This window comes from Abramis brama, assembly GCF_963993115.1.
Source record: "Abramis brama genome assembly, chromosome: 11".
NCBI classification, from domain to species: Eukaryota; Metazoa; Chordata; class Actinopteri; order Cypriniformes; family Leuciscidae; genus Abramis; species Abramis brama.
Window position 1 is genome coordinate 6,708,783 of NC_139973.1, and position 16,217 is coordinate 6,724,999.

The 16,217-nt window shown below is 36.5% G+C and overlaps 1 protein-coding gene across 1 annotated transcript; it reads left to right on the forward strand.

Moving 5' to 3' along the window:
• Positions 1-668: 668 nt before the first annotated feature.
• Positions 669-16,188, forward strand: rhoca (ras homolog family member Ca). Its single transcript, XM_084127715.1, has 5 exons — positions 669-855; positions 9,766-9,923; positions 13,229-13,349; positions 15,053-15,183; positions 15,569-16,188. Exons 2-5 carry the CDS (start codon positions 9,768-9,770, stop codon positions 15,740-15,742), a joined length of 582 nt encoding a protein of 193 aa, XP_083983841.1. The 5' UTR covers positions 669-855; positions 9,766-9,767; the 3' UTR covers positions 15,743-16,188.
• Positions 16,189-16,217: the final 29 nt, after the last annotated feature.

Here is a 16,217-nt window from a genome sequence, read left to right on the forward strand (position 1 = left end):
TATGCTGATTTGCTTCTCAAGATTTCTTATAATTATCAATGCTGAAAAAAGTTGTGCTGCTTAATATTTTTTGCAGAAACCTTGATGAAGGAAACCTATTGATGAATACAAAGTTGAAAAGAACAGCATTTATTTGAAATAGAAATCTTTTGTAACATTATTGAGGTATGTTTATGGTTATACGTTCGATATTTTAAATAAAACATTATTTTATAATATATGTCACAATAGAATAATTATGTCACAATGGAACAGTCTATTATAGACTTTTCAGCACAATTTAAACAGTGAAACAATTATGACACAGCAATTTGTTCATGACATATTGATCACATTTAAAACTCATGTGACAACTTCCCTTTGCTTTCATGAAAATTATTTTTTGTTCTGGAAAGAACAAGACAGTTCCACATTTCGATTACATCCTAATTATACGGTTCTTGTCCCAGTGCATGTCAGTGAGGTTTTATTGTGCTCACTTACAAAATATGCTGATCATAGCATAGGAACCAGGCAACACAGACAGCTTGCTTGATTTAGCGGTCTGTGTGGTGAACGATACCGGGCAGCTTCTCTCCAGTCCACGGCTTCAGAAGAATGATGTCATTATTCTCGGTGTCGGAGGGAGGGACCGCAGTGATCCTCCTCAGTCCTCAGAGCCGAACCGCCTCCTTCACCAGAGTCAACATCCAGCAGCGCAGCGCTCGACAGTCGACACTGATTCACATTATTGCGGGCGGGTCTTCTGTGAGTCGAGCTTCGTCTCTCAGCAATAACAACGTGAAATTTCTCCACATTGCGCCTAAAACTCAGACACGCTATCGACAGGGAATATAACCCCCGCGAGGATATAAGGTATTTATGTTTTCATTTTGTGTGCATGACATCTTTACTTGACATGTCGGACTTTAGGAATTTTGGTAGAAAACAAGTTTGCTGGGGCGGTGTGGGAAAAGTAGGTGGTGGCTCGTGAACTGCGAGCTGCGATAGTTCTCATACAAGCTCGTTTATGTTTTTAATCGCTCACGGTTACGTGGGAATTATGTCAAATTTATAGTTTAAAGATTGGATAGTATGACTGACCCATACTAAACAGTGAGAATCCACATTTTAGAGTTCTATAGAGTGTATTAAAAATTACACATTTGCGAATCATAAAGCTCCGCGTGAGTTTTGGATATATTCTTGCGAACTAATTAATTGCTCGCGTTTCGAGTCGTGCGGAAATCAGTTTCCTTCAGTCATACAAGGGCGTTGCAGTCGACAGCGCTACAGTTGAGTTCAAAACTTTTCCCCTAAACCCAGCCGAGCGACTAACTAACCTGTTGTTCCACCGAAGAGAGTCTGTCAAGATGCCATGTCTGCTTATCTATTCTAGCACTGCCGTCTTCAAATGTGCCTTAGGCCAAAGGCTGTGTTCTGTGGCAATGCTTGGATAAGACTTAAGACAGGCCTGATCTTTAATCCTTGAGGTGTTGTAGGCCATTTTACACTCCTAGCCTTGAGTTCAGATAGCCTTTGAGATATATTTCATAGTTCATACCCAGATTTCCGTATTTTGTATGATATGAGGGAAAACTGTTGTTTGTGTCAGCATGTTCCCATGGTTCTGGAAAGTGGAATTCCTAGAAATGTCAGGGAATGTCAAAAGTGTGTGTTTTTTTCCTTTCGGGCCTGGGAAATTTCTCATGGAAATTAGTGAAGTTGTAAAAGGATTTGGAAATTTGTATAGTCTATGCTCATTTTTCTTTTTTTTTCCGACTAGAAATGACCTTTTAATAATCATCTAGTCATCAACTGGATATTCTTTGATCGGAAAGAGTGTTTTAATCTCACTTTATCAGTAATATGATATTGGTAACACTTTACAATAAGGACTCTAACATTAGTTCAAGTATTAACTAACATGAAATAACAATGAGCAATACATTTTGTATACAGCTGTTCATTGATAGTTCATTTTAGTTCACAGTGCATTAACTAATGTTAACAAATACATTTGATTTTAATAATGTATTAGTAAATGTTGAAATTAACATTAAGATTAATAAATGCTGTAGAAGTATTGTTAATTCTTAGTTCATGAAAAGTAGTTAACTAATGAACCTTATATTTAAGGGTAAACAAAATAGCATGGGCATGATCTAATGTTTCAAAATTTGGTTCAAAGTTGATTCTAAAACATAAGAAGTGTATTTTACACAGGTTTTGTTATACATAACTTTTTTTTTTGTACGTAAGTTGCTAATAGGTTGCTAATATACAATGGTTTTCCTTGTCAAGCATGTAAACCCACATCCTTGTTAGTTGTAGTCCTTATTTAACTTGTTAAAAAATAAAAATGCAATGTTTTTGAAATTGATGTTTAGGTTTTGACTTTGTGTTTTTAAGGTTGTAGGACCAAAAACATCAAAGTCCTCAACGTCTAATAATGTCAACGCCAGACCTTAATTTAGAACTAAACTGAAAAATGCCATTCTAACAACCTAAACAAATTCAACCGAACCCAGATTACAAATTGAACTGAACAGGTTCTTTAGAAAAATGCTGTTGAAAATACTTTTAGACATGTGGAGGCCAATTGACGCATATGTAAGACATAATGTCTGCCACAAGTGGAATTAAAAGGCTATTAACCAGGCCTCTCGGGAAATGACAAGAACTGAGCGCCGCCTAAATCCAAAGCTTATTAACTGTTGGTTTCCACCTTCTGTCTGTTTATTGCTTTTCTGATTAATGCATTTTGCATTTGAAGAGAGAGGAAGAAGTTGTATCATGCTGCTGAACTACTGAAGACTGAATGATATAAGACTTATAATGCATCAAATAAAAATCACAGGTTTGATGGTAAAACTTGTTGCTGTTTTCTGCAAAAATAAATCCAACCCTTCTCATGTAATAGTTTGGTGCATTAACGTCACTGACCCCAGACTAAGATAAATGAGCTAATATGGATTAGGTTTGCTGAAAATGAAAATTGACTGGTTTCAGACCAGCTCAGCATTACAAACTGCTCCCAGTGTGCTTCCTGTTGCATTAAGCCCCTGGCTGCCTTTGTCAACCTGCCATCTGGTGAACTTTGCCACACTTTTCAAATATTTTCCTGCAGCAGAAATGCATTTAAGGTCTACAACATCTAAGGCTCATACTTTCTTTTTTTTTTCTTTTTTTTTTTTTAGTCACCATGTGGCGTCTTTGAGTCACATGACATGACACATTGTCAAAACTTTTAAAGATAAGACAGACACTACTTAGACCAAATTACAGAGTAGTGTTCTGAGACTGAAGCAGTCCCAAAATGAATCAAAATATAGAAGCTTTACATTTGAAAACTTGGACTGTGAATACAGAGAGAGGTTCTTCTACACACTCTGATGGACAAGAGGAAGTCAAACCAGCACAAAGATGTTATGACTGTTTACTTAAACCAGATCTCTTCAGTTTATTATCTTCTGCATTGATGAGGTGTTCATGAGGTCATTGTATCACTTGCAGCGTCATATGAAATGAGTCAGTTTCTGTCTCTCGTCACAAACAAAGGGGATTTCATTTTCTTCAGGTGGCTTCATTCTCAAAAAAGGATTTATATATTTGAATTGCATATAAAATTTTCTATCAAATTGGATTACAGTTTAACATAAACTAATAAACTTAATGTGATGCGTATTTTTGAGTTTGAGATTTTTTTTTACTTGGTATGCATGTAAAGTTTGATACGTTTTAAAGTTAAAGTTGGCTTGAAACGGAAGTTGCAATAGTCTTTTCTTCCGTATTGTGATGTATATCTGAGTCAAACAGCTTCTCGATCCAAAAAAAGAAAGAAAAAAAAGTAGGATGGCACTTGATTTTGTCTATTGGGAATTGATTGAATGGTTGTGGTTTTCCATTGGTCGATCTCATGTGAGTGACAGGTTGTCCCGCCCTCACGCCAGTAAACATCATCAGAGAAGAGAAGTCGCTGCAAGAGGGAGGGGAAGTTATTATGAGGGCACATGAATAAAAATAAAAAAAGTAATGACATGCATGGATAAATCATTTATATAAATACTGCAAAATTCCATAAAAAAAAAACACACAAGAGTTGTCAGTTTTGATTTCATGGTGATTTTAAGTGTGAGTTATGGCAAAAAAAATTTAGGAGATTATTTAGTTGATTTCTCTTTTGTTACGTTACACCAGCAAGAGTCAAATTGTCATTCTTACTGTACTATTAAAGGTATTAAAGGATTTTTATAAAACACTTTTTTTCAAATTTGTTTAAACTGTCTTTATATACCAATACATAATTAAAATGTAAGTGCTCTGAAAAAGAGAGTTTAAAAATCGAGTGACTGTAGACGTTTTAATTCTGCAAAAAACACAGCTCATTATTTCCATCCGGGACGAAACAATTGATTGGTTTGGGCGACTGTCACTCTCTCTCGCAACCAAGGCTACCACCACTGTTGCTACAAGATCTGCCCATATGCGCGCGCACCCGTTTGATTTGAGGGGAGTGCAAGAGAGGCGCGGAACCTACGAAGAGTAAAATTATGGCAGAGAGAAAGAGCATTCAAAATTAAAAGCACCTGCATATGCAGTCAGCGAAGGCAAACAAGGCAAAAACTACTTCCTTGGACCCTGGTTGCCCGCACTCTTGAACGACCTCCTCTGCTTCGCCCTCGACCCCGGACCTGTCCTCGAACCGACGATGCGGTACTTGTCACCGGAGTGTAACGTTAGTCCTCATCAGAGTCAACAATGTTTTCATCATGTAAACTCTTACATGCAAAACACCGTATATGTTATGACTCTTACACGAAATTCACCTTCATCACAGCTGAGCATGCAACCTGTTTTTAGCTTTGCCTTATAAATATAGCTCGTTACCTATAGCATAAATATAGCTCGTTACCGAATCAAACAAAATATATTTTAAACTTTACCAGTATCGATATGCTAGATTTGATAGTGAGTACTAAAAGCCATCTTATTTGTTTATATTTCTAGTGATAAAGTTAGGTATTTTATTACATGTGATTCTGACATGATGTCACTGCATGCACTGCGCTCCTTCCTCTCCACTTGTCTCAGGTAAATAAATGCGTCTTCCTGAGCCTGAGCATTTGGCGCGTTCATGTGTTTTGGGGGCGTGGCTTTGGAAGGAGCCCAGAAGGGAGGGGGTGGAGTGAATGGAAATAATTAGCTGTCTTTACAACAGTCGTGAGAGGTCTACAGACAGTCGATTTTTATACTCTCTTTTTCAGAGTACTTATATTTTAATTATGTATTGGTATATAAAGACAGTTTAAACAAATTTGGAATGTTTTTTTTTTTTTAGAAAAATCCTACCTACCGTACCTTTAAATGTTCCTAATAAAATTCTTGGCCAACTGTCAAGTACTTCAGTTTTATTTATTCTATTCACACATTAGTTTTGGACTTTGAACGGTAAACTCCTGCAAACACTTTGTTTGGAGACCTTTCAAGTGTTGGCATTTGTATTTGAGAACTTTGCTCTGGTTGTCTAACCTTAACCTGATTTAAGGCTAGGGTTCCTCAGATCCATCCCTGGAGGGCCACTGTCCTGCAGAGTTTAGCTCAAACTCACTCTCCTACAATTCTAGTAACTCTGAAGACCTTGACTGAAGACCTTGTTCAGGTGTGTTTGATTAGGGTTGGAACTAAACTCTTGAGGGCAGAACCGTATACAAAGGATAGATTTGTAAACTGTCTATTAAAGGAAAGGGTTAGTTCACCCAAAAATGTGAATGAGAACCAATGAGGTTCATGCTTGTGTGTTACGCAGCACGATTGAGCTTCCGTTCTTATCAATATTCCCCTCTTATTAATTCCAGTAAGGTAAAAAAACATTTAGTCAAACATTATTATTCTGTTCTTTTGTCTTATTGTGCTTGAATATGGTTTGAAATCACACTAAAATGTGCACATTGACTCAACCCTAGAATGGAGTGACAGAAATTTCCTTAAAAATATCTTCGTTTGTGCTTCAAAAATGAACAAAAGACTAACGGGTTTGGAACAACACGAGGGAGAGTAATCGATGACAACTTTTACATTTTTGGGTGAACTTTAACTGCAATATATCGTACTGCAATTTATTGCAAGTTACTATGTACTTTGAACCTCAAAATAGATGTGTTTGGGATTAGTTGGACAGTTCCCCTACCCTGGTAATCCAGAATCCAGTTGAATTTGCTCAGCGAGTTACTCTGGTGTCGAGTAATGATGCTCATTAAATATGCCCTTGTATCAGAGCTGCACCAATCACATCGGGTTATCTGATATAGGCGGGCCAGAGGCGAGCTAAACAGATGACGACAGCGCTGTGACGCCGAAGTCATTAGTAAACATTGCAAGATGGCTATGGATGAACACCAGTTGTTTGAAACGGCTTTGGCCGCTACAATGAACGAGTTAGACTTGGCTTTTTATCTAAAAGAGGAACAGAAGACGCCGCTCGAATCGTTCCTTTGCAAGAAGGACGTTTTTGCTGTTTTGCCGACTGGACACGGCAAGAGTCTAATCTACCAGTTAGCTCTGCTGGTAGCTAAGCGTATGGGGTTTGTTGTGATTGGTCGTAGTGTTATCCAATTGCATGCAGTGAGATTTTCAAATGCATGCTTGGTGCCGCCCCTCGAGCTGGCTGATTTTTATTAGTCAATGCCAGACCATTAATCTTTCAGATTTAGGTCTGGATTTCCAGGCTACAGTTCCCCCACCCTTAACTAGAAACTAATACTAGTTGTGTTATAAAAACAATGTTTGTTTTGAAAAACTTTGGGATGTGTCCTGTCCAGATATGTGACAGGAAACTATTTTAAGCTGGTTCTTTTCACATGGATTTGAGTTTCTCTCTTTTACTGCGCGCACAACTGAGTCTGTTTGCTTCTGTAACCTGAATTACCTGCTTTCCTTTATTTGTGTACTTCTCTTTTGTCAATAATTGTACAGGCATTTTTCAGATGACTCATTTGAGGGTTTAACATATTTTTGAACACATGAATCATGACTTCAGTTAAAGGCCTATTTACAGGGAAATGGAAAACAGCAGGGAATTCCATGCATATCAGACTCTGCTACGCAAAAGATACAATGCTGATCAGTTGTTTTCTTTCAAAGAAAAGTGTCCCTGAGCATCAACAAATTTCCTCTGAGCTTTTGTTTCTCTTTTGATATCTCAGATAGATTTCTCCGATCAACCAGGATTTCTTTTAGACGGTGTTGCGTTTACATTTAAAATAACGAAATCTTTACTGTCAAATAAAGAAAGTGGTAAAAAAAAGAAAAATATATGATTATTAGTGGTGTTTGGCTGTCACAATAATGAAGAATTAACAATTTAACATGTATCCTACTGATTTTTTTATTATTATTACCAATTCATGCTGTGAAAGTATGTGTAACTGTAAGAAATATCTCTCCTTCCTTGCAACATTTATACTATGATATATAGAAATTATATATATACATTATTAATTATTTAAATAAAATGTATCCCTTAAAGGGGGTTAGTTCACCTAAAAATGAAAATTCTGTCATTAATTACTCACCCTAATGTCATTCCAAACCCATAAGACTTTCGTTCATCTTCTGAACACAAATGAAGATCTTTTTGATGAAATCTGAGAGCTTTCTGTCCCTCCATTGACAGCTACGCAACTACCACTGTGACGCTTCAAAAAGTTCATTAAGAGATCGTAAAACTACATGAATTGAGCGGTTTAGTCCAAATTTTCTGAAGAGACTTGATGGCTTTATATGATGAACAGATTGAATTTAAGCTTTTATTCACATATAAACTTTCATCAACTCACACATCAGTTGTGGTAAACGGAAGCTCAAGCATGTTTGCTTGACGTGCGAGAACCAATGAGGTTCATTCTCGTGTTACGCCAGCACGTTTGAGCTTCAGCAAGAACCAATGAGGTTTGTTCTCGCGCATCAATCATGTTCGGTTAAGCTTCTGTTTATGTTCACTGATCACTGACTAAACCGCTCGATTCATATGGATTAGTTCTACGATCTCTTAATGAACTTTTTGAAGCGTCACAGTGGTAGTTGCGTAGCTGTCAATGGAGGGACAGAAAGCTCTCAGATTTCATCAAAAAGATCTTTATTTTTGTCCTGAAGATGAAGGAAAGTCTTAAGTGCTTGGAACGACATGAGGGTGAGTAAGAATTTTCATTTTTAGGTGAACTATCCCTTTAAGTTGCATCTTGTATTTATTTTCCGAGGCATCCCTCCACAAAAATTGAGACTGAACTTTTGCTTTTTTCCTCAATTAAATTCTCCTAAAATGTTTTGTATAGCATCACATAAGAGCAACAAAACTTGTCTAATTTATTCTGTCACAGAAACTGCACCTTCTTTTCTCCATTAGTTTTCTCTTCTCCCTCTGTTTCTAGGAAATAAGCCCCTGCCTATGTGGGTGGATGGAGCTTGATGTGAGAGAGAAAGAAACCCAGGCTGTACTAAAAATAAAGTTCTTTCTGCTCAGAGGAAGCACAATCTGATGGAGGCCGGTTGATAAGTAGTCGTGTTAAAACAAGCCCAGACAGTGTTGAAGAGTGTGTGTTTAATCTGTGTTTGTAATCTTTGAATACCAAGGAAGAATAGATGAGTATTGGGAGGCTTGGAACGACGATATGCACAGCTGTGCTTCCCTATTGGTACATATTCATCATGGATGTGGGACAAATCTCCCACACAAAGACCCAAGCGCAACCTCGCTCATAACGCCTTCCTCAGAATTGTCACACTATCACTAGCTCCAAATAAACAAGCGAGTTAGTTTAGAATTGTGTAGTCCAGAATTAATACTCGCCAAGAGGCAGATGTAAATAAATATTGGTTTGTAGCCCATGAGGATTGTGTCCTCTGAGTTTTGCATCAGGTTCACGTTAAACAGATGTTCATATCATGTTTGCGTACACGTTTTCCGCTTCTGCTCTTGATTCAGCGGCTTGCGTTTGCCTTCAGGTCTGTTGTTTTGTCGTGGTGGACAACATATGGCTGAGTGGTAAAGATAACACTGGGATAGGCTATACTTTAAAAAAGAACAAAACAAGTAGTTTTTGTGTCACGCTGGAGGACCAAGCATGGAAATAATTGAAGAGCTGTTTAGTATTGAATTTTTAAAAAATTCCTGGCCACTCTAATAAATAGTAAGTAAATAATAGCAGGTCTATCACGCTTCAAAATGACAATAACATTACACAAGTGTCCTAAAAGTGGTCCATATGACTTTTGAGAACAATTTGAAACTCAAAGACAGACTTTTTGGACTGGAGCTAGAGCTGTACGATTAATAGTTAAAATATTGCGATCTTGATTCAAACACCCACACGATCTCACTATTTGCCTGTCTATTAAACCTCATCCATTCAAGAGATTCGTTCAAAAACACTGATTCATACAGTACTAATGAAACAAGTGAAGTCTTTACGAGTGAGTCATTGAATCGTTCATTCAAAACGTTTTTTTGTTTTAAATGATTCATTCAGATTAATTAAACATTTTAAACCTAAACCTCTAGTAAATTTAATTACATGTTATTTTGTTTAGTTGTCTGATCAGATTCGCGATCTCTGTTTGAGATCGTGATTCTCAATTTATCCAGAATCGTGCAGCTCTAACTGGAGCCAAACTTACAGTACGTTTCCATAGTGCAATCAGCTCTTATTTCAAAAGATCAAAATGAAAGAGTATTTTCATGACATGGAGCCGATTGTGGTTGAAGCAAATCTCGTATTTCCTCTCCAGGTATGGCTGCTATCAGGAAAAAGCTGGTGATCGTGGGAGATGGAGCATGTGGGAAGACCTGTCTACTCATAGTGTTCAGCAAAGATCAGTTTCCAGAAGTCTACGTGCCCACTGTGTTCGAGAACTACATTGCAGATATCGAAGTTGACAGCAAACAGGTTGGTATTGATTCTTGGCCGCCTCCAAACCCCCCAAAGCCTGTTTTTATACAACACATCTTAATAATATTTTCAGACCTTTAGGTTTGGGTTAGTTTTGGAAATTGCTAATTGTGAAACCCAAGCTGAGATCTATAAGTAACCCAGAACGTGTCATAAGTTTCATAAGTCAGTTTTACCGTCATATTCATCCTGAAACCAGCTTAGAATCTGTGAACACTTGTTGTTATTTTAGTCTAATATCCTCTATAGGCTATTTATCCAAACAATTGCACCAGTAAGTGTAAAATAATAGGCAATTTTTGGAACAGTGTTGTTATAGTGTGAGAACTAAAACTATTAAAAATAATTTTCAATATTTGAAATAAAGCTGAAATAAAACAATATATAAATATTAGATGAAAAACTTAAAAAAATTATGGTTAACTGAAATAAAATAGGTTTAAGTAATAAAATTACCAAAACTGAAATAAAAAAAACAGACAAAATAGAAATTACATAACAAAATTACTAATTGAATAGCCATTGTTTTGGAACAGTTGTTATTGTGGACTACAACTATACTGAAAAATCCTTTTCAGTTATTGAATTTAAGCTGAAATAAAATAATATATAAATATTAGATTAAAAACTTAAATGAAAATTAGTAATGTTGCCTTGTAACTAACTTAAAATAAAAATAAATTAAAGATGGATAGAAAAAAATAAATAAAAATGACTAAAACTTTAACATTTTAACTAGAAATATAAAAATAAAGAATATAAAAATAAGCCAATTCAAAATATGAATAAACACTATAATAGTATATAAATAATAGTGCATTGGAATGGGTGACGTCTGACGTGAAGGGGTCTGATAGATCTGATGTTTTGCAGCCCTGACCACTACGAAATCTAAAGGGGACTTGGCAAAACAGGAAATGGCTGTTCTCTCTGGTTTCCTGACTGGACTCAAGATATCCCCGCCCCTGTTGCTGTGACTCGCAAACCCTATATAGCATGATTAAACCGACCACTTCATTTCCTGTGATGGAAGAGGGTTTTTTTAGGGGAAGGTGGGCTCATTCTGTGTCTCCAGCACAGGAAATGTTGAAGTCAAGGAGCAGGATAGCATCTCTTTTAAAACCCCTCGCTCTCTCAGCAGTGTTACGCTGCTAGGTTTCTCAAAATATAGAAGCTTCCCAGTGGCGAATGAGAATAAATCTTTCCGGCCTTTGGAAACATTCTCTACTTTATTCGCGCCGGTGGATAAACATATATTTTAAAGTCAACATAAAAATTGGCTCCATTTACTTTCTTAATACAAGTTCCTGATTCAGCAGTGCATGTTTCTCCAAAGAGGAAAAATACATTTATCTTCATAATCTTTCTCTGAGACTCGCTCTGCAACTGATATGCCATTCATTTTTGGCTGATGTCACCAATGCATGTTCTTTGAAAAACGATGAGCCATTCAAAGCATTATGGGCTTCTTTACTCCGCGCTGAACAGATTATTTTGATGTAGAGCTTCAGATCAGTGCACAACGGAGGGACAAATAGTCTCCTCTCTCAGTGAATTGAGGAAAGGTTGTGTAATGATGTGGCATCAGGCTCGGTGTATGACTCAGCGGCGGTATGAAACTAAGCTTCAGTCCTACAGCAGAGCAGAAGGGATGTAGTTTGATTCCCTCTAATCTCCCGTTTAACTAGGCTTGTGATTGGATAAGCCAAGGCTTGTTGTTGCCCTGTACAGATTATGTGAGGGAAGAGTGACATATGTGAAGGACTGATACCTTAAAGTTCATTTGTTTTTACAGTAGGGATCTTCAATATATCTGACAACATATCAGTGTTGGCTGAATCTGAGAATAGTTTTGCAAAATAATCAGCATTGCTCTGACATTGAAAGTAGAAAGTAAACTCTAAAAAATGATTTTTCACAGTAGTAAATAAAATGAAGATAACTGGAGTATGCTTTACAAGAAAATACAAATTTTTTTTTTTATAGATTTTTTTAGTGTTGTGCAATCATTGTAATTGATGTGTTATATTTATTAGCAATTTCTGAATGAAAATTGTTTCTATGTCAATTTCTTTTTCAGTGTATAAAGGCGGTTTTAACCCACTTAGACCATTACATTCATCCAGACATTCATTTTTTTCACTATTAATTTATTCATAAAACATCAAATGCATTTTATACATACAATGACTTGAAAATGACTATTGTTGACCATGTTTTGGTTGTGTGTTTTTTTGTGTCTTAATAAATAAATAATATTTGAAATTTAAATATTTAAAATAAATATTTTTTAAATATTTAAATTTAGTTTGCTTAAAGGGATAGTTCACCCAATAATTATCCCATGATGTACTCACCCTCAAGCCATCCTTGGTGTCTATGACTATCTTCTTTCAGACGAACACAATCGGAGATATATTTAAAATGTCCTAACTCTTCTAAGCCTTTATAATGGGAGGCCTTTATTAACCCCCTGGAGCCGTATGGATTCTTTTTTATGACGGATAGATGCATTTTTTGGGGGCTTCAAAATCTCGCCCCCCATTCACTACCATTATAAAGGCTTGGAAGAGCTTAAATTTATCAACTTAAACTTATCAAACAATTTAATCTTTTTATAACATGGTTTTCAAATCATCTAAAAAGGTGCAAATAAATAAATAAATTATGCAAAAATAAATTATAAGCCCAAAAAATTCTCTATTGGTGCATCTGCATTAGTGTAGAGAGGCAAAAATACATTTGTCATTGCATCATAATAAGCTGAATATATCTGGTCTGTATAGGTCTAAATAGAAAGGGCTTGTGTGAAGGAGGGAGTTACACACGTAAGCTGTCTTAAGCCTGAACTGTTTCTTTTAGGAATGTGTAATGCTCTTTTTTTCTTCCTTTTTTTTTGCCTCACTTATTGTATAGTGGGTTGTACACTCCTAAGAGAGACTAGGGTTGCATGGTCTTAAAGTGTGTATTAAAGGAGCTGTGAACTTTAAAATGAAAATGGTTGCAATCCACTGCCATAATAAAGCTCAGAAGCACCTGGGTGTTTATTAATATAACTCCGATTGTATTCATCTGAAAGAAGAAAGTCATATACACCTAGGATGGCTTGAGGGTGAGTAAATTATGGGGTAATTTTAATTTTAAAGTGAAGTACTCCTTTAAGTGCCCTTCTGCTTTTGTCCAACTTATTTGGTTGTAAATAACCCAAGATGTGAAGTCCAGTGTGCTATAGAGATCATTAAAGCCTTTGACTAGCTGTTTCAACTGAGGTCTGACTCATCCTGTCCAATTTTGATCCACAGGTGGAGCTGGCTTTGTGGGACACAGCAGGACAGGAAGACTATGATCGCCTGAGACCTCTGTCTTACCCAGACACAGATGTCATCCTCATGTGTTTCTCCATAGACAGTCCTGACAGTTTAGGTAAACATATTTTTTTAAAGAGTCCAAAATCTGCTTTATATTTTAATTGTGAGTCATCCTTGTTTGTGTCAAGGCCGTTCTTACTGGAAATACAATTCACTAAGTCATCAGCTTATGCAGGAAGTTCCTGTGTTTTGTCTAAGAGTCGAGGCGCACCATGATAACACTTGTGTCCATGACATCACTGTCCTTTATCTCCACCAGCTTCCCGTAGGAATATCCCAGTTTTTTTCCTTGTTATAATAAATGTCGGGAAGCTTGAACAAATTATATAAGTTTGTGTTTATATAAGTAAAAGTTATCGCAGACAGTTCTGAGATTATTCAGAATTCAGCAGAGTTCAAAAGATCAATATTATATATCAGTCACATAATTCCCCCAGCAGTGAAATGGAATGAAATCACCAAACATGAATTACTTAATATCAATAATAGGATTAGGATTTGTTGGGGCAAATCCCTTATTTCACTTTCTTTGGGCCACATTCACATCGTAAAACAAAGTTTTATAACACTATATGTAAGTATTATTTAACCTTTTTGTCACCATATTTTTCCTTCAAATTACAGTACATACAAAGACTTTCTCATTATATTATATATTATATTAAATGACATGAATATGATAGTGGGCAACTGAATATAGCGCAGCATAGATTGAAATCGATATACAAAGATTTGTTTAAATGATATAATGCGTATTCGCTGAATGCTTGACGGTAAATGAGAAAGTGTTGTAGTGTTTGCCTGTTACTATACAATTCTTTTTCGTATACAGTTTACTTTCTTTGTTTAACAGTTCTATCTAACGTATTATACAAAACTGTTAAACAGAGAACGTAAATAATGAATATAGATAATGGGAGCACCATGTGGTCAGGCAGCGCCATCAAAATAAAAGTCCCGCTTCAACAGGTCGGCCAAACAGAAAAACTCATCTGTCGATGATGATATTTAAAGAATGCCAAATATCCACTGATATCTGCCTGTCGACCACTAATTATATAATATTATATTTATTATATTATGTATTACTTTGTTTAATAAATATAGTGTTTCCAGACTTATTCAAACTATGGATACTGTAATTTGTACAGTATAATAAAAAAATATATATACATGAACATTTTTTTGCCGTATACATGCGTACCTACATTATTATTTTATTCATGTATATTTGATAGTTTATGGGGAAAAATACACATACATATACATATGTGTGTGTGTATGTATATATGTATATATATATATGTATATATATAAATTTATAATGTATATTTGAAAGTTTGTAAACTCTTTTTTTATATTTTATAATTGCATATTTCTATTTTATTTTATTAAAGCTGCAGTCCGAAACATTTGGCGCTCTAGTGGTTAATAAACAGAACTGCATGTGTTGTGCGGAAGAACATTGTAGCCGGAGCTACAGGTATGGGCTACTCCACAGCGGTACGACCCGTACCAGTCTAAAATAGTCCCAATTTAAACACTTATTATAGGTGGACCGTAGCGATTCAGGATAAGACAAAAACAGGGTTAGGAAAATGGATTCATGATGTACTTGCTTATTATATACATTTTGTAAATCTTTAAAACAAAAAAGTTACGGACTGCAGCTTTAATTATTTATGTGCATGATTATACTATAAAATTCAAATTTGTGTTAAAATGATATATCAATCTTGAATGTGTGTGATCTCATAGAGAATATCCCAGAAAAGTGGACACCAGAGGTGAAGCACTTCTGCCCCAACGTTCCCATAATCCTCGTGGGCAATAAGAAGGATCTGCGGAACGATGAGCACACACGGAGAGAGCTGACTAAGATGAAGCAGGTGTGTTCCCGGGGCTGCCGCATCACCACGATGGGGAGTCCCATTAAAAAGCTCTTAGAAGCCAGCATTACTGTCACTCCAGAAGGCCTGATCATTATCATTTGTCAAACCTCTCGTACTCGAGCGATCTGTCCAACCTCTAATAACCAATGACTGATGCTATCATGCCTCGCCCCTTAAATGATGTGTCAGCAATAGTGTTCGGTTATCTGGGCAGATGGCCGCCGTTAAATCTATTCATTTAGCGAGCAGAATTGACATTGCGTGTCATAAGTCAGGCTTTAGCTGCAGACAGTGCTGTGCACAGTTCACACAGTTCACACAGTATTTTGGTTCTAAATCTTCTTGAATGTGATGATTCAGTTCCAACTCATCTGTTTCGCAGGAGCCGGTTAAACCTGAGGAGGGCAGAGACATGGCCAACCGTATTAGCGCCTTTGGATACCTGGAATGCTCAGCCAAGACTAAGGAGGGCGTGAGGGAAGTATTCGAAATGGCCACCAGGGCGGCGCTGCAAGTCCGCAAGAGGAAGAAGAGGAGCGGGTGCTTGCTGTTGTAAGAGAACTTTCCGGTCTTTTTCCAGAAGGATCTCCCCGCGCTGACCAGGAAATGCCAAACTCCACAAAACATTTTTTTTGACCAAACAAACATAAATACACTGGACTGTATGTCACATTTCATGCAAACCAACAGGTGGGAAATGGAGGAAAGTCAAAAAAAATATGCATTAAATGGACAGAGGCTGGGCAGAAAGGCAGGTTAGATCAAAATATATCTATGTCACTATATATCTTGATTTAGTTTTCCTCTATGGCACAATTTTTTTTCCTCCAGTTTGTACTGTACGAATGGCGTCAGTCACAGCGTTATTGTATTTTTGCATATTTATCAGTTGACCATTATAATCTGGTGAGAACATCTTAATATTATTGTAATCGAAATTAATTTAACCACGTAGAAATCTCTTAATAGCACAGAATTTGGTAATAAAAACCAGTGCCTTCATGATCGTTCCCTCCACAATTTGAATGTAA

What these genes read in the sequence shown, in the direction of transcription:
- rhoca (XM_084127715.1), top strand. Translation starts at nt 9,768, where the DNA reads ATGGCTGCTATCAGGAAAAAGCTGGTGATCGTGGGAGATGGAGCATGT. An exon ending in TCGAAGTTGACAGCAAACAG is followed by an intron (nt 9,924 to 13,228) that starts GTTGGTATTGAT and finishes TTTGATCCACAG; the next exon opens with GTGGAGCTGGCTTTGTGGGA. An exon ending in AGACAGTCCTGACAGTTTAG is followed by an intron (nt 13,350 to 15,052) that starts GTAAACATATTT and finishes GTGATCTCATAG; the next exon opens with AGAATATCCCAGAAAAGTGG.